General features: G+C 37.8%; 1 protein-coding gene across 5 annotated transcripts in view; it reads right to left on the reverse strand.

Moving 5' to 3' along the window:
- MAP4K3 (mitogen-activated protein kinase kinase kinase kinase 3) overlaps positions 1–19,131 on the reverse strand; it is a 181,095-nt gene that overhangs the window by 113,000 nt on the left and 48,964 nt on the right. For all 5 annotated transcript variants that reach the window (XR_013441660.1, XM_078056218.1, XM_078056216.1 and 2 more), the window contains exon 2: positions 3,906–3,963. Coding sequence is in view for 4 of the 5 variants with exons in the window: in XM_078056218.1 (XP_077912344.1) it covers positions 3,906–3,963 (58 nt within the window). In the remaining variant the exon portion in view is untranslated. The remainder of the gene's footprint in view (positions 1–3,905; positions 3,964–19,131) is intronic.

Here is a 19,131-nt window from a genome sequence, read left to right on the forward strand (position 1 = left end):
TAAAAGAAATTTGAGACACATCAACTAACTGCAGCATATGGAACTTATTTGTTGTTGGAAGCTACATTAATACTGTTGAGATATAGCAACGGCATGTGCTTATATATTTTTATCACTTTGCTAAGCCATATTTGAAAATCATGTAATTCATCCAGATCGAGTGTACAATTCAACAGGTTTTTTTTTAGTAATTTACCAAGTTGTGCAACCATGACTGTCAACCAGTTATAGAATATTACCCCAATAAGATCCCTCATGTCCATTAATTGTTAATCACCACACCCCCACACACACCAGTCCACTAATGCACTTCCTGACTCTACAGATTTGCCTCTTCTGAACATTTCACATAAACAGAATCATACAATATGTAGTCTCTTGTGTCTGGCTCCTTTCACACAGTGCGTTTGTAGGTTTATTTATGTCCCTGCCTCCATCAGCATTTTGTTTCTTTCCATTGCTGAATAACATTCCATTGTATGAACATATTTTGTCTTTTCCTTTACCAGCTGATAGGCAGTTGTTTCCAACTTCAGACTATCGTGAATAACGCTACTACAAACGTGTGTGACAGCTGTGTATGCAGAGGCACAAGATGGAACTGCTGGGTCGTTATGGTAAATTAATGCTTAACTTTTTAAGACAATGCCAAACTGTTTTTCCAAAGTAGATGTACCATTTTACGTAAGAATTCCTGTTTGTGGTTATACTTTGATTTCTTATCCTTTATGCATACATGCTGCAAGATTAAGGGCTGACACTCTATGATATTTGGGATCTGATTCAAAACTATGAGTGGTAGAAGGAGGGCAGTGGGTATAGATCAAACAAGGTTGGTCACATTTTGAAAACTGTAATACACTAGTAGTACAACTACTTACTGCAGCAGGTACTATAGTACTTTGTTCCAGGCACTATTTTAAGTCCTTTAAATATATTAGCTCATTTAATCCCTACAATAACCTTAAGAGGAAGCTACTATTATTACTTCCATTTTAGAGATCAGGAAACAGAGAACCAGAAAGCTTAAGCAATGTGGTCAAGCCAGGACTACAATCAAAGTAGCAAAACTTTAGATCTGTACTCATTACCACCAGGCCATATACTTCAAGCTTACCAACAAGTGATATGTAACATTAAAGCAAAGAAATTAAATGCTAAAATTCAGGTGGCTTCGATGAAGATTTAAGCAGGGAATCCAATGTTAACTAAATTTAAGGATATATCTAATAGCATATATATAATAATAACCCTTGCTATCTCTGGATGGTAGAATATGATTTTTCTTCTTTTTATTTAATTGTATTTTCTACTTTTAAAATAATCAATACATGCATAACAGTGTTCAAGATTAACATCATAACAATACAAACGCTGCATTAATCAGAAAACAAATGACTTGATGAACAATAAGATTTTTCAAGTTCCTAATTTTTTAAAGGAAATATTAAGAGGTACTGAACAACTACTATGCATCAGACACAAAGTTCAGTGCTATGGACACAAACTTGATGAAAGCCTAGAAACAAAGAAAGGCAATTGCAGAATGACAATACAGCTGTGGTAAGTGCTATAAGGGAGCTATTCCTGCAGAGGAGTCCTTACTCAGACCAGGGGTAGGGAAGACCTGAAGGAGAAGGCACTAAACGGACTTGAAGGAATGATGTATGTATAAACTACTTCTAATCAGAGACAATTTCATCAAATAACATAGCCACTTCTTAAAGATTACAAATGAAGGCCCTACTTCAAATGCCAGATCTTCCTTTTTTTTTTTTTTTTACCTCAGATTTCACCAACTTCACAAATGGCCAAGAGACACATGAAAAAATGGTCAACATCACTCGGAATCAGGGAAATACAAAGCAAAACCACAATGAAATACCACCTCACACCAATCAGAATGGCTGAAATTAACAAGTCAGGAAACGACAGATGTTGGCGGGGATGCGGAGAAAGGGGAACCCTCCTACACTGTTGGTGGAAATGCAAGCTGGTGCAGCCACTCTGGAAAACAGTATGGAGGTTCCTCAAAAAGCTGAAAATGGAGCTACCCTACGACCCAGCAATTGCACGAGGGATTTAACCCAAGGATACAAATGTAGTGATCTGAAGGGGCACCTGCACCCCAATGTTTATAGCAGCAATGTCCATTATAGCCAAACTATGGAAAGAGCCCAGATGTCCATCAACATATGAATGGATAAAGAAGATGTGGTATATATATACAATGGAATATTACTCAGCCATCAAAAAATTGAAATCTTGCCATTTGCAATGACGTGGATAGAACTAGAGGGTATTTTGCTAAGCAAAGTAAGTCAATCGGAGAAAGACAATTATCATATGATCTCATTCATGTGGAATTTAAGAAACAAAACAGAAGACCATAGGGGAAGAGAGGAAAAAATAAAACAAGACAAAATCAGAGAGGGAGACAAACTATAAGAGACTCTTAATCACAGGAAACAAACAGGGTTGCTGGAGGTAGCGGTAACTGGGTGCTGGACATTAAGGAGGGCAGGTGATGTAATGAGCACTGGGTATTATAAGACTGATGAATCACTGACCTCTACCTCTGAAACTAATAATACATTATATGTTAATTAATTGAATTTAAATTAAAAAAAACAAATCTTCCCTTTTTTACCTCAGATTTCACCAACTTCAAATATCCCCTAAAACATAAGAAATTCAAAGAAAAAATCTGTCTTATATGTGAAAGTGTTAGACTATACAAAATCTGTAAATATGTATAACTGAGAAAGTATTTTTTTATTCATTATATTTGAGTGTGATTTGATCACAGTCCATCAACATATCCTTAAATTTCATCTTAATGGCACTTGTAAAAAGTCTACTGATGATCTAAATCAGGGGCAGGCAAACTACAGCTGCAGGTGGTCTGGTTTGCTAAGAATGGTTTTTTAGCTAAGAATTTTTTTTTTTTCATTTTAGAGGGAGAAAGGAGAGAGATGGGGAGCAAAGAGGGAAAACTGAATGCAGAGACCACACGTGGTCCACAAAGCCTAAAATATTTTACTGTCTGGACTTTTCAGAAAAAACTGCCCACCTTTAAAAACAAAAACAAAAACAAAACTACAGGAATGGGTTTCTGCTCAAACCAAGGATAAAACCTGTTTTACCAAATTCGTCTATCATCAGTTTGGAGTGGAAGAAGCCATCAGAAAGCCACTACCATCACTGTGGAACTCAGCCTACACACTAGCACAAATGCTTGCTTGTGGCGGAAAAGAGAAAGAGAGAAAGGACTTTTAAGAAAGAATAAACAAGATTATGGTAGTTACTCAGAAAGACATGGGTTTTGCAAGGGGTGGGGGATTTCAGAGAGAAAATACAGGTGAAGCAAAAAAAATACAGAGTCATCCTAGGGGCTCTACAATAAGCTGCTCAAGTTGGAAGGTAACTACTATTACAGTATTAATGACCCATAAAATGTGAGGGCTAGGTCTACTGAGAAAACTGAGGCTCAGAAAAGTTACTTGCCCAAGTTCACACAGCAAGAGTGTAGAACACAAAGAACTGGGCTCCAAGCACCCCAATCTCAGTTTAGCTCTTTCCCCTGCATCACACTGCCCTCTGACCACAGGACAGGGTTAACCTGGAAAAACACCACTAGTGACTGGTGACAAGTTAGCTCAACTGAGTTCAGAAGGAACAAAGTCTCTTCGCAAGTTCACCTCCCTCCCCCAATTACAAGTTATTTTTCAAGGAAGAACTGAGCCAGGTGTCTACAGGTCTTAAAGAGGAGGAAAGAATAGACCCCAGTTCTATTTTCCAGAAGATGTTCGGAACAATCAGAGAATGCTGACCAAACATCATTAAAATCAGCTTTAAAGTTAACCAGTGCTTATGGCAATAAGAAACATCAAATTTCAATTTACCTGGTTCCAATTTTATTACTTTAATTGCTGCCAATTCACCAGTGTTAACATTCCGTGCCTAAAAGAGAAGAAAAGACAACTGTGAAAAAGAGCTTTCATAAAAAACTTTATGAAATATAATTTTAGTTTACTGTTTATTTTCAGTTATACAGAAATATTTTTTAAAGCAAGAATTGCAGAAGGGGTTTCTATTTACAAAATAAATAGTATATTCTTCAAAATGAATGTCAACATTAATTCAACTGTAAATTTAATAATGGCAATAATAAGTTAACACACACAGACTTCTGTATGTGCCAGGCACTGTTCTAAATGTTTTATAGTAATTTATTTCTCCCACAACAATCTTATGAGGTAGGTACAACTATTATATCCATGTTGCAGATGAGGAAACTGAAACACAGAGAAGTGAAAAAACGTGCCAAGGCCATACTGCTAGTAAGCCATAGCAGCAAGATTCCAATCCAAAAAGCCTGACTGAATTCAGAGTCTGAGCTTTTAAGCATTACACTCTACTGTCATTCATTCAAAGGTGAATTAAAATTTTGAACTGATTAACTAGTCTTAAACTGTTAAACTTAAAAATCTTAGAATATGGGGTGCCTGGGTGGCTCAGTCAGTTAAGCATCTGCCTTCAGCTCAGGTCATGATCCCAGGGTCCTGGGATGGAGTCTGCAGGTCATGCTCCCTGCTCAGTGGAGAGTCTACTTCTCTCTCCCTTCCTCTGCCCCTCCCCCCCAAACAGATAAATAAAATATTTTTTAAAAATCTATCCACAGGGGTGCCTGAGTGGCTCAGTCGTTAAGCGTCTGCCTTCAGCTCAGGTCATGATCCCAGGGTTCTGGGATCGAGCCCCGCATCGGGCTCCCTGCTCTGCGGGAGGCCTGCTTCTCCCTCTCCCACTCCCCCTGCTTGTGTTCCCTCTCTCACTATCTCTCTCTCTGTCAAATAAATAAATAAAATCTTTAAAAAAAAAAAATCTATCCATAATATTAGATTGCTGGTATTTACAACTGTAATTATGTATAAATAAGCAGAAGCTGTCTTTTCAATTTGTTTGAAAATGGCAGTAACTGTCAACTTAAAATGTTTTACAACTGGATCAGAACTTTCAAAATACTTCAAACTGTTATAATTGTTACATAATACTTAAACGGCTAACTGAAACTTGATTTTCATATCAAGCAATAAAGATCAATATATATAATTCCCTGATCACAGAAAGATACAGTCCTGTGAGCAGAATTACTCTTAGTTGCAACAGTCTCTTTTTTTTTTTTTAAGATTTTATTTTTAAGTAATCTCTATACCCAACATGGGGCTTGAACTCACAACCCCAAGATCAAGAGTTGCACACTCCACTGACTGGGCCAGCCAGGCATCCCACAATACTCTTATTAATGGTGAAGATCAATGAATCACCCACAAGGAATGGTAACAGCATTAACAGTAGAATCCTTCTAAGAATACTGGAGCATTAAAAATGTCAGATAACAATCTAGGAAGGTAGATATGGGACACAGCCACTGCTGCAATATAAAATTTAACCTTTTAACTCAAAGAAGAACAAAGATATGAAAAGTTCTCCACCATATCAAGGAGCCTGGCTGGCTCAGTCAGAATAGCATGCGACTCTTAAATCTTGGGGTCATGAGTTTCAGCCCCGCATTGGGTGTAGAGATTACTTAAATAAATAAATATTTTTTAAAAAAGATCTCCCCATACAAATTAAGAAAAAAATTTAAATTAAATTGGCAGGGAAAATTCATTCCTTCTGAAAAAATCCCCATAACCAATGAACGCGTATCATGGCAAACTTATTATTGGCAGTACAAAACCGATCTCAACAGTTATTTCAAACTAAACCTAATTTCCGTTAAATGAGATACACATTTCAAATATAGTGCCAGATAAGTGTTCATTCCCTTCCCTAGGATGAGAAGAGACTGTGTGTGTGTGTAACACACACACACACACACACACACAATGAAAGAGAAATAAAATCAGAACATCATTCTGGAAGCATTTTGTAAAGGGGGGGGGGGACAGAGTGTACCTGTAAAATATTCAGGTATATCACATAAACATGACTCATAAATCTACTCAAACACTATCACAACTACTTGCCTCTCCTCACACTTCATGAACTTTCCCTGTTAGGCTCCTCCTAGATACAATGTCTTCTAATCCTCATCTTTCTTAGTACTTCAAATAAAATAAGACGCTACTCTCCCCAATTCTCAATTCTCCACTTAAAAATCTTGCCATGGTTTTGTTTTCTGTTTACTGAAAAGAAATTCGGAGTATGGCTGATTTCCACTATAGAAGAGCAGAGATAATATGAACTCCTAGAAAGCCAGGATGATTTTTTGATTTTTTATAGCTGAAATTTGGTTCCTAATTGACCACAAGAGGGCACTACTGACAACACAAGTTACACAAAGTGTCCAAAATGGCTACTGTACACAATGTACTATTCTTCTAAAAATAGATTTACTAATAATTAACACCAGCACTTTTTTAACAGAAAAACTGTGACAGTAAGTGACTTATCAGTAGCACTTTTCAGACTAAAGTCAATATTTACTATAGGCTTTACTTACAAATAGGATTTTTCCAAAAATTTAAATCAGTCTAGAATTTTCTTGAGGGTAACAAGAGTTTTTAAACTTATGATTCTTTAGAAGGAACAAAAAAACAAAACAGCCAAAATTATTACTGCTTTTTTACCTACTGAAATATTTTCCAGTACGTAACTTAGGTAATTCACAAAAAGGGAAGAAAAATAACAACAAAAACTGAGCTTTTCTGCATCAAAATCCAGATGTTTGTTAATGAAAAGTCTTACACGCTTTTTTAAAAAAGATTTTACTTTTTATTTATTCAGAGAGAGAGTGGGAAGGGGCAGGAGGGAGAGGGAGAGAGGGAACTTCCAAGCTCCCTGCTGAGTGTGGGGTCTGACACAGGGCTCAATCTCCTAACCCTGAGAGATCATAAGCTGAGCCGAAATCAAGAGTTGGATGCTTAACTAACTGAGCCACCCCAGGAGCCCCTAATGAAAAGTCTTTAAAGCATTATGATTCACCAAGAATCTTGGTATTCTGGCTAAATCATATTTTGCTGTCTCTAAATTTAAAATGGTCAAGATTACTCACTGAGATAAATATAAAAATTAATAGTATCTCCTATGCTCTGCAACTACTATTCTTTTAAGATTTTATTTATTTATTTGAGAAGGGACGCCTGGGTGGCTTAGTCAGTTAAGCGTCTGCCTTCAGCTCAGGTCATGATCTCAGGGTCCTGGGATCGAGCCCCACATTGGGCTCCATGGTCAGCGGGGAGTCTGCTTCTCTCTCTCCCACTCCCCCTGCTTGTGTTCCTGCTCTCGCTGTCTCTCTCTGTCAAATAAATAAATAAAATCTTTAAAAAAAAAAAAGATTTTATTTATTTATTTGAGAGAGAGAGGTGAGGGACAGACGGAGAAGCTGACTCCCCGATGAGCACGGAGCCCAATGCAGGGCTCAATCCCAGGACTCCAGGATCACAACCTAAGCCGAAGACAGACGCTTAACCGACTTAGCCACCCAGGCGCCCCTGCAACTATTAGTCTTTTAGCAATCACCTAGAGCAATTTATTAGGAAGAAAATGAGACCAAGGTAAACAATGTAAAATATCACCATGTATAAAGTTAAAAAAAATTTAAGATTTATTTGAGAGAGAGAGAGAGAGAGAGAGCACGAGCACATACGCAGCGGAGAAGGCACAGAGGGAGAGAAAGAGCACGCAGCCCAACACCGGGCTCGATCACAAGACCCTGAGATCATGACCTGAGCTGAAACCAAGAGTCAGATGCTTAACCAACTGCGTCATCCAGGCGCCCCTAAAGTTAGAAATTTTTAATTCAGTATCAATAATATAAAATTCTCAGACTTGCTCAGGGCAGAAAACTAAGAATAAATATTCTAAGCACCTAGACTTAGGCGTCTTATGCCACCTCACTGGTTTGACCACCGTTCTTCACTTGTTCTGAAAATGATATTCAGATCATGTCGTTTTTAAGTTGAAAACTCTTCAGCAATATACATCATTGCAAAGACAAAATTCAAATTCCTTGTCAGAGAATTTAAATTTTTCACTAAATATAGCACTTAATCATAATAGCTTTTATTGAAATATAATTCACATACCATAAATTCACCCTTTCAATGCATACAATTCAATGGTTTTAGTATACTCACAGCTAAGTAACCATCACTACTATCTAACTTTGGAACATTTCATCACCCCAAAAAGAAAGCCCAGAGCACTCAGTTAGCAGTCACTCCCTACTCCTCCCCCTCCCAGTCCCTGAGAACTATTGGTCTACTTTCTACCTCTATGGATTTGACTATTCTGGATATTTCATATAAATAGGATCATACAAAATGTGGTTCTTTGTGACTGGCTTCTTTAACCAAGCAGAACATTTTCGGGTTCATCCATGTTGTAGCATGTATCAGTACTTGACTCCTTTCGCTACTGAATGATACTCGATTGTATGGAAATACCATATTTTGTTTATCCATTTATCTATCAGCTGAAGATATTTAGGTTGTTTCCACTTTTTAGGTATTATGAATAACGCTTCTATGAACATTAGTGTACACATTTTTTTTTTTGAAGATTTTATTTATTTGAGAGACAAGAGAGCATGTGCACGAGCACGAGGGGGGAATAGGGGGCAGGGAGAGGGAGAAGCAGGCAGCCCGATGTACCAATGTGGGGCTCAATCCCAAGACCCTGGGATCATGACCTGAGCCAAAGGCAGACACTTAACCGACTGAGCCACCCAGGCACACTTAGTGTACACATTTTTGTTTTTAATTCTCTTGGGTACAGACAGACCTAAGAGTAGAACTGCTGAATCACATGGTAACTCTACGTTTGGCTTTTTGAAGAACTGACAAATTTTTCTCCAAAGTGGCTGCACCATTTTATATTATCACCAGCAATATGTGAGGGTTCCAATTTTTCTGCATCCTTTCCAATGTTTGTTGTTATGGTTTTTATTTTAGCTGTCTTAGTGGATGTGAAGTGTTATCTCTCACTGTGGTCTGACTTGCACTTCATCAGTGACTAATGATGTTGAGCATCTTTTCATATGCTTATTGGCCATTTGAATATTTTCTTTGGAAAAATGTCATATTCACCTCTTTGCCCATTTTTGTGTTGTCTTTTTACCGCTGACTTAGAAGAATTCTTTATAGATCCTGATATGTCTCTTATCAGTTACATGATTTGCAAATATTTAATCCCATCCTATGGACTGTCTTCATTTTCTTGATGGTATTCTTTGAAGCACAAAAGATTTTAATTTTAATCAAGTCCAATTTGTCTATCTTGTGTTGCTTTGCTTTTGGTAATAATGCTAAGAAACCAATGCCTAACCCAAGGTCACAAAGATTTTTTCCCTATGTTTTCTTCTAAGCGTTCTATAATTTTAGCTCTTCCATTTAGGTCTATGATCCATTTTGAGTGAATTTTTATATGGTGTCCAGTAGGACTCCAATTTCATTCTTTTGCACGTGGATATCTAGTTGAGAAATATAGCATTTCAACAATAAAACTTTTCACTACCTTGCCCCAGTCTTTCCAGTCATTTCCTAATTTGCACTTTATGCTGCAGCCAAAATAAACAACTTGCCATTTCCCAAAGCTATCCACACGTTTGCTCTTTGGATCATACTGCCTAGACAAATGCTTGCCCCAACTCCTTCCTGGGCCCAACTCCCAGATAATCCTTTAAAGCACAGCATAGGCTATTATCACTTCCCACAAGCCTTTTCCCTATTGCTACTCTGGCTTAGGCATCCCACACCCATACATTCCCAAAGATCCTGGGTAACCTTTCCCAAATGGGAGTGGGCCTGGCTAAGAAAGTCCTGCAGATCTAGAATTGGTCTCAGTTTAGAGAAGCTCTTGCAAACTATTATGATTCAAAGCTGTCCCAGAAGTCAGTTGGGTTCAGTCAGCCTTTTAGAAGCCATTTGTATTAGAACTGATTTGGGAAAGAATTTTTCTGAGTTGATTTCATGCTGACTACCGCGTTATCTCCAACTATCAGAAAAGTATTCCTTGAGTGTGAGAGTGGGAGTAAACAACATCATCAAGAAGCAATCATTAAGAGGCAAAAAGTGTCTCTCTGTCAAATAAATAAAATCTTAAAAAAAAAAAAGAGGCAAAAAGTGTGCTACTCTACGATATAAAGTGAGTTAGAGGCAGTCACTACCAAAAATAATCGATTATGTACCAGACACTGTACTCAAAGCTTACTACTTAGAAGGGTCTGTCCAACATTAATATGAAGAAAGGGTCAGAAAGGGAGTGAAGATATACAAAGTTTAGTCCTGGCTCTGCCAGTAACTAGCAGTGGGATCTGAGCACGTAATTTCCCTTCTGTCTTCTTCCCAACTCCTTCCCTCCAATTTAAAAACAAGAAAGTGAAAAAGACTATTTCTAATGTTCCTTCTAATTCTAAAAGTCAGTGTTTATATCAAATAATGTAAGTCTAAATTAACAGATTCCAAATACTAAACCAGCTGGCCAGTTATATAAGAATATTAGGAGTTTAAAAAGAAAACAGTAACGAAAAAAACCACCCTTGATTTTCAACCAACAGATTTAAGACAGGAACCATGGATCTGTATTTAAAGCTACTGATGTGTTTCTGATGTTCAGCCAGGTTTGGGGACCTGGTGTAAGGCACTGCGCCATTTGAGTTTTATAAAATATAAATACCAACTTCTAAGTCTGAAAAGAGTGTTACAGGGATGGCTTTATGAAGGAGATTACCATTTAAGCAGATGTTTGCAAGATGGGCTGGATTACAACAAACATGGAAGAGCAATGGGAAAGAGAGCATAGAAAGAAAAGCATGAGCAAAGGCACAGGGACAGAAAACACAGGCTATTTTGAGTGTATAAGGCGGGCCAAGCCTCAGGGTGCCTCCCATATAAATACTCCCTTTCAGAGGGAAATGGCTAACCCACAGCCCCTGCTGAAGGAATAGTTTTGATTGCTTTTCTACAGTTACTTGAACTGGGTGTGAGCCTACCACAGGGCAACTAAATATACAGGAAGACTGATAGAGTGACCTCTGTCCCCGGTTTGCTTAGGACACTCCTAGCTTATGCCTACTGTCCTAGCGGAATTCTTAATAGTGCCCACTTTCATTCTCAAAATTAAATTTCTATTTAATTTGGATGATAAAGTATAAAGTCACTCTACCAGTAAACCCTGAGCTGACATGAAAAAAAGATACAGGTCAGATTCTCTAAAATAGGGGTCAGCAAACATGTCCGTTTTTTTAAATTCCAGTATAGCTAACATATAGTGTTACATTAGTTTCAGGTGTATAATATAGTGATTCAACAATTCCATACATCACCCAGGGCTCATCATGATAAGTATACGCTTAATTCCCTTCACCCATCCCTGCCCCACACCTCCCCTCTGGTAACCATCCCTTTGTTTTCTATAGTTAGGAGTCTGGTTTTTTATTTGATACAGATCTGTTTTTGTAAGTAAAGTTTTACTGGAGCACAGCCATGTTCATTTGTTTAGGTGCTGTCTACGGCTGCTTTCACAATACAGTGGTTGAGTAGTTAAGATGGAGACCATATGAAATACCTGTAAGTATTTACTATTTGGCTCTTTAGAGGAAAAACTGGCTGACCCCCACTCTAAAAAAGCATTGTCCAGTAGAACTTTCTGCACTGAAGGAAATGCTTTCCATCTGCACGGTACAACAGAGTTGCCCCATGCCACGTGTAGCTATCAATCGGCTGAAATACGGCTAGTACAACTGAAGAAATGAATTTTATTTGTGTATGCAATAAAATATTTAAATTGGGGAGTTGTAATTTTTTGATATAACTACATTTAAAATTTATTAGTTTTAGGTATACAACATAATTTGATATATGTATATACTGCAAAATGATTACCACAATAAGTTTAGTTAACATCTATGACCACACATGCTTAAAAATTCTTTTTCCTTGTGATGAGAACTTTTAAGATCTATTCTCTCAGCATCTTTCAAATATACAATATAGTATTGATATAATTGTAGTCACCATGCTGTACATTACATCCCCAGGATTTATTTAGCCTTTAACTGGAAAAAACCAACTTTAAAAAATATAGTTCTGGTAGTTTTAACACATGGATAGATTTGTATAACCACCATCACCAGCCAGAAGCAGAAAAGTTCCATTACTGCAAAAGCTCCCTTGGAAGTTATATTCTCGCCTTACCCTAACCCCTTGCAACCACTGACTGGATCTTTGCCACTATAGTTTTGTCTTTTCAAGAATTTCATATAAATTAAATCATTCATATGTAACTTTCTGAGACTGTCTTTTTTCACCAAGTGGCTGCCTTTACCATTAGTTTGTTCCTTCTCATTGTTGAATTGTATTCCATTGTATGGATATACTACTGCTTATCCACTACCAGTGGAAGGACATACTAGCTGCTTTTAGTTTTTGGCAAATATGAATCAAGCTGCTATGAACATCTGAGTACAGGTTACAAAAATACCCAGGAGTGAAGATCAATGGAACAGAATAGAGAGCCCAGAAATGGACCCTCAACTCTATGGTCAACTAATCTTCAACAAAGCAGGAAAGAATGTCCAATGGAAAAAAGACAGTCTCTTCAACAAATGGTGTTGGGAAAATTGGACAGCCACATTCAGAAGAATGAAACTGGACCATTTCCTTACACCACACACAAAAATAGACTCAAAATGGATGAAAGACCTAAATGTGAGACAGAAATCCATCAAAATCCTTGAGGAGAACACAGGCAGCAACCTCTTCGACCCTAGCCGCAGCAACTTCTTCCTAGAAACATCGCCAAAGGCAAAGGAAGAAAGGGCAAAAATGAACTATTGGGATTTCATCAAGATAAAAAGCTTTTGCACAGCAAAGGAAACAGTCAACAAAACCAAAAGACAACTGACAGAATGGGAGAAGATATTTGCAAATGCCGTTATCAGATAAAGAGCTAGTATCCAAAATCTATAAAGAACTTAACCAACTCAACACCCAAAGAACAAATAATCCAATCAAGAAATGGGCAGAAGACATAAACAGACATTTCTGCAAAGAAGACATCCAAATGGCCAAAAGACACATGAAAAAGTGCTCAACATCACTCGGAATCAGGGAAATTCAAATCAAAATCTCAATGAAATACCACCTCACACCAGTCAGAATGGCTAAAATTAACAAGTCAGGAAACGACAGATGTTGGCAAGGATGCAGAGAAAGGGGAACCCTCCTACACTGTTGGTGGGAACGCAAGCTGGCGCAGCCACTCTGGAAAACAGTATGGAGGTTCTTCAAAAAGCTGAAAATAGAGCTACTCTACGACCCAGCAATTGCACTACTGGGTATTTACCCCAAAGACACAAATGTAGTGATCCAGAGGGACACCTGAACCCCAATGTTTATAGCAACAATGTCCACAACAGCCAAACTATGGAAAGAGCCTAAATGTCCATCAACAGATGAATGATAAAGAAGATGTGGTGTATATATACAATGGAATATTATGCAGCCATCAAAAAACGAAAACTTACCATTTGCAATAATGTGGATGGAACTAGAGGGTATTATGCTAAGGGAAATAAGTCAATCAGAGGAAGACAAGTATCATATGATCTCACTGATACGAGGAATTGTTTCTCTAACAAGGCAGAGGATCATAGGGGAAGGGAGGGAAAAATAAAACAAGACGAAACCAGAGAGGGAGACAAACCATAAGAGACTCTTAATCTCAGGAAACAAACTGAGGGCTGCTGGAGTAGATGGGGGGTGGGAGGGATAGGGTGGCTGGGTGATGGACATTGGGGAGGGTATGTGCTATGGTGAGCCTGTGAATTGTGTAAGACTGATGAATCACAGACCTGTACTCCTCAAACAAGGAATACATTATATGTTAATAAAAAAGAAAATACCCAGGAGTGAAACTGGGTCTTATGATAGGTGTATGTCTAACTTTGTAAAAAAACTATCATTCTTTCTACAGTATCTATACCACTGCTCATGTCCAGCAGCATGTATGACAGTCCCAGTTGTTCTGCATCCTTGCCAGTAATTGGTATTGTACTTTCAATTCTGGCCGTTCTAACAAGTGTGTAATAGTATCTCGTGGTGGTTTTAGTTTGCATTTCCCTAAATGGCTAATGATGTCGAACACCTATTCATATGCTCATTTGCTATACTTTGGTGAAATGTGTTCTAGTCTTTTTTCTATGTTTTAATTGGGATGTTTATTTTCTTACTGTTGTTTTGAGAGTTCTTTATATATTCCAGATATAAGTTCTTTATCAGGTTTATAATTTGCAAATATATTTTTTCCCAGTCTATAGCTTGTCTTTTCATTCTCTTAATAGTGCCATTCCCAGAGTGTTATGGACTGAATTGTGTGCACTCATTCATAAAATTCATTTAACGCCCCCAGTACCTCAGAATGTAACTGTATTTGGAGACAGGCTTTTTAAAGAAGTAATTAAGGTTAAATGAAGCCATATGGGGGGGGGCGGACTCTAATCCAGTAGGGCTAGTGTTCTTATAAGAAAAGGAAGGGATCCACAGATGTGCACACACAGAGAAAAGGCCATGTGAGAACACAGCAAGAAGGCAGCCACCTGCAATCCATGGAGAGAGCTTCAGGAAAACCAACTCTACCTAAACACCTTGATCTTGAATTTCCAGCCTCCAGAACTGTGAGAAAATAAAATTTCAATTGTTTAAGCCACCCAGTCTGTGGTATTTTGTTATAGCAGTCCTAGCAAACTAATTTACAGAGCAAAAGTTTATACTTTTTTTTTTTTTTTTTAAAGATTTTATTTATTTATTTGAGACAGAATGAGAGAGAGAGAGCACATGAGAGGGGGGAGGGTCAGAGGGGGAAGCAGGCTCCCTGCTGAGCAGGGAGCCCGATGCGGGACTCGATCCAGGGACTCCAGGATCATGACCTGAGCCGAAGGCAGTCGCTTAACCAACTGAGCCACCCAGGCGCCCAAAAGTTTATACTTTTGATAAAGCCCCATTTATCAACTGTTTTCTTTTATGGATTATGCTTTGGTGTCCTGTCCAAAGCCTTTTTGCTTAATTCCAAATCAAAGATTTTTCTCCTATGTTTTCTTCTAAAAAAAACAAGTTTTACATTTATTTTTATGATATATTTTGATTTAATTTTTGTTTAAGGTGGGGCACTTAGGTTGAGATTTTTGTTTTTTGTTTTTGCATGAACATGTCCAACTGTTCTAATAACTGTTTCTTGAAAAGACTATCCTTCTTGCATTGAGCTGCCTTTCACTTCTGTCAGAATCAGCTGGCTGTACCTGTGTGGGTCTACTTCTGGATACTATATGGGTCCACTGATCTTATGTCTATCTCTTACTATTGCTACACACAACCTTGATAACTGTAGCTTTACAGAAAGTCTTAAAAATCAATTACTGTGATTCCTCCAACTTTTTCTTTTTCGACGTTGCTTTAGCTATTCTAGGTCTTTAGCCTTTCCTTATAAATTTTAGAATCAACCTGTCCATATATTTTTTTAAATCCTGCTGGGATTCTGTTTGGAATTGCATTAAATCTATATATCAATCTGGGGAGAACGAACATCTTTACTATGTAGAGTGTTCCAATCCATGAACACTAATTTCTATTTAGGTTTTCTCTGGTACCTTTCATCAGTGTTTTATAGTTAACAGCACACAAGACCAACACATTATTTTAATAGCCACGTATACCTAGTGACAACTGTATTAGGCATTGAAGCTTTAAAAAGTTTGAACTTAGAAATACTGAGAAACAGTACCACCATGCAATATAACCCAGTGTGAAAACTAGGCCATAAAATTGTGCCAGTGTCTTAGCAAGCAAGACCTTTGGAAAAGTGAAGATTTGAAGAAATAGAAAAGATATAATGAGGAGACAAAGAGCAGAGAACAGAACAAATGCACAGAAAAAATTATAAGAGCTCATGAGAAAGGAAGAGATCTCCAAAGCTGCCTTGAGTTCCTGACAACATTCTAGTTCCATATAACATATATCTTTACAATAGCCTCTTTTTTCTTGAATTACCTTAAATGGCTTTGTTTCCTGAAACCAGATGATTAAAGATGTAAATTTCTAGGACTATATGATGCTCATTTCTTTTTAAGATTTTATTTATTTGAGGGGCGGCGCCTGGGTGGCTCAGTCGGTTAAGTGTCTGCCTTCGGCTCAGGTCATGATCCCAGGGTCCTGGGATCAAGCCCTGCATCGGGCTCCTAGCTCCTGGGGGAACCTGCTTCTCTCTCTTCATTTGTCTGCGGCTCCCCCTGCTTGTGCTCACTCCATCTCTGTCAAATAAATAAATAAAATCTTTAAAAATTTTTTTTATTTATTTGAGAGGAAAAGAAGAGAGCATGAGCAGAGGGAGGGGTAGAAAGCGAGGGAGAAGCAGACTCCCTGCTGAGTGCGGAGTCCAATGTAGGTCTCGATCCCAAGACCCTGAAATCATGACCTGAGCAAAAGTCTGACGCTCAGCCGACTGAGCAAACCAGGTGCCCCGTATGATGCTCATTTCAAAAAGGAAAAAAACAGATTGAGATTATCATGCTAACTTTTTTTTTAATGCACTTAGCTAATGATTGAATATAGTGGAAAATAATCTGTGAAAAAAGACAACGTATCAATAAATTATATTTCAAAGTTTAATTTAGGATTCAAAATGGGCTTGTTCAGGAACACCTGGTGGCTCAGTCAGTTAAGCGTCTGCCTTTGGCTCGGGTCATGATCCCCAGGGTCCTGGGATCGAGTCCCGCATTGGGCTCTCTGCTCAGTGGGGAGCCTGCTTCTCCCTCTCCCTCTGCCTGCCGCTCTGCCTACTTGTGCTCTCCCTCTCTGTCAAGTAAACAAAATCTAAAAAAAAAAAAGGGCTTGTTCTGTATCACTAACACTTTTAAAGGGCAGACTATAAATGTCAATTTAACTAATAACGTAGTTAAAACTTAACAGTGGCATTGAGTTTGGGAAAACACAAGGGTTCAGGTGACCAAATTCCAACTTCCCACTACAGAAGCAACAGCAACAGTATCTCTAGCCCAGTGGTGCTCAAACTCCAGTGTATATAAAAATTACCTGAGGTTTTACTTTTGGAAATATGTTAGATGAAATATGAGAATCCTCCCATTACAAATACCTAGATATGGCAGATAAGATACAGTAGATCTTCTTTTAAATGCACTGCTGAACTCACAAGAAATCCACAGGCAGCAAAAACAAGGAGAAAACAATAATTAATCAAAACTATCTGTTGAATGTGTTTATTTAATGAAATGAGAGTGGTAAGCAAGAACTAAAGTCATGATCTTAGCTTAAACTTGGAATCTAGAAAGAAACTTGAATTTTGATTTTTATTAGATGTGATAAAAGGTGTAATTGAGACTACTGCATAAAACCAGCAATGCCCTTGAAAAGCCATACCCCTCAGTGAACGGACAGGCCTGTATGGGGGGATGTCTGTCCACTGACAAAGGCAGCAAATAAAAAAACTGTGTAAGTCAGGCCTTCATTGGAATGGGGTCCGCTGAAAATTATTGCAAGCCTGTTCTCAGTTAAGTATAAATACCCATTTCTTGCAAGGACGAGAAGCCTCAAGCCAATAAATGAATTTAAGCTGTTTCTGGGTTGGTGGTAATGAAAAACACCTGTTAGAAAGAGAAGCAAATTCTCTGTGTGAAGTCAAACACACCTTCAACCCATGTGATCCCAGGAGATCCCTAAATATCACTATTAGCCAAATATGAGATTAAAACAAAATTATCAAACCAAAAGGAAACAAACTACCACAGCAGCAAAAGCTATAAAAAAAACCAGATTACATCTGCAAGAAGTTAAAATTCTGAAATTAACAGATAGAGAATACATAAAATTACAATTAAGTATGCTTTAAAAGTTTACAGAAATAAGAGAAAATATTAAATATATAGGCCAGAGGGGCGCCTGGGTGGCTCGGTCGTTAAGCGTCTGCCTTCAGCTCAGGTCATGATCCCAGGGTTCTGGGATCGAGCCCCACATCGGGCTCCCTGCTCCACGGGAAGCCTGCTTCTCCCTCTCCCACTCCCCCTGCTTGTGTTCCCTCTCTCGCTGTGTCTCTGTCAAATAAATAAAATCTTAAAAAAAAAAAATATATATATATGCCATAAATAAGAGACCAAAAAATGACTTGGGAGACAGGGGAAAAAAAGAACTGAACAGAATTTCTGGGGAAAAAAAATACATAATCCTTGAAATTAAAAACCTAATTGGAGGAGATACAGAGAATTAGTAAACTAAACAACAGATCTGAATCAATAAAGAAAAAGAAACAAAACATGAAAAAGATTAAGAGACATCTTAAAATCATTCTCAAATTATCTCATCTCATGAAAGAGATTAACATACACGTAACTACAATTTCAGAAGTGAAGAATAGAAAAAAAATGGAGAAACAGCAATATTTCAAGGGACACTGAAAATCTTCCAGAATGAATAGAAGACCTCGTATTCAGGAGACACTAAAAGTCCCAAGAAGGATCAATAAAAAAGAAATCCACATCCAGACACATCATATGAAACTGCAAAACGCCAAAGGCAAAGAGGGGATCTTTAAAACCAGACAGAGGAGAGGAGTCAGATTACCTGTGAAGGAACAAACAATTAGACTTTTCAGAGAAATAATAAAGGTCAGAATAATAGTGTGCCGAGAGTAATTAAGTCACTTTAGAACTGCATTCCTAGGTAAAAACATCATTCAAAAAATAGGACAAAAAAACAACAAAAAAACCCCACATTCTTTGACAAACAAAAACAGAGTTTAACCACCAAAAGGCATGGAATATATTCTTCTAAAGGTATAGTTCAAGATTAAAAAAAAAAAAGACTCAAAGCCTAAAGGCAAAAAGGAGGAAAAATAAAATAATTTGGCAATCTTGGGTCAATCTAAACAAACCCTGATGACTGCAGAGAGCAATAATAATAATAATGTCTAATTTATGAAACTTTTTAAAAGTTAGAACTCAAATACTGAACAACTGGCATGTAAACAGAAAGGTGTGATTGACATTAAAGTGCTCTAAGGGGAACACCTGAGTGGCTCAGTAGGTTAAGAGTCCCACTACTGGTCTCAGCTCAGGTC

Source organism: Halichoerus grypus, chromosome 10 (assembly GCF_964656455.1).
Source record: "Halichoerus grypus chromosome 10, mHalGry1.hap1.1, whole genome shotgun sequence".
NCBI classification, from domain to species: domain Eukaryota; kingdom Metazoa; phylum Chordata; class Mammalia; order Carnivora; family Phocidae; genus Halichoerus; species Halichoerus grypus.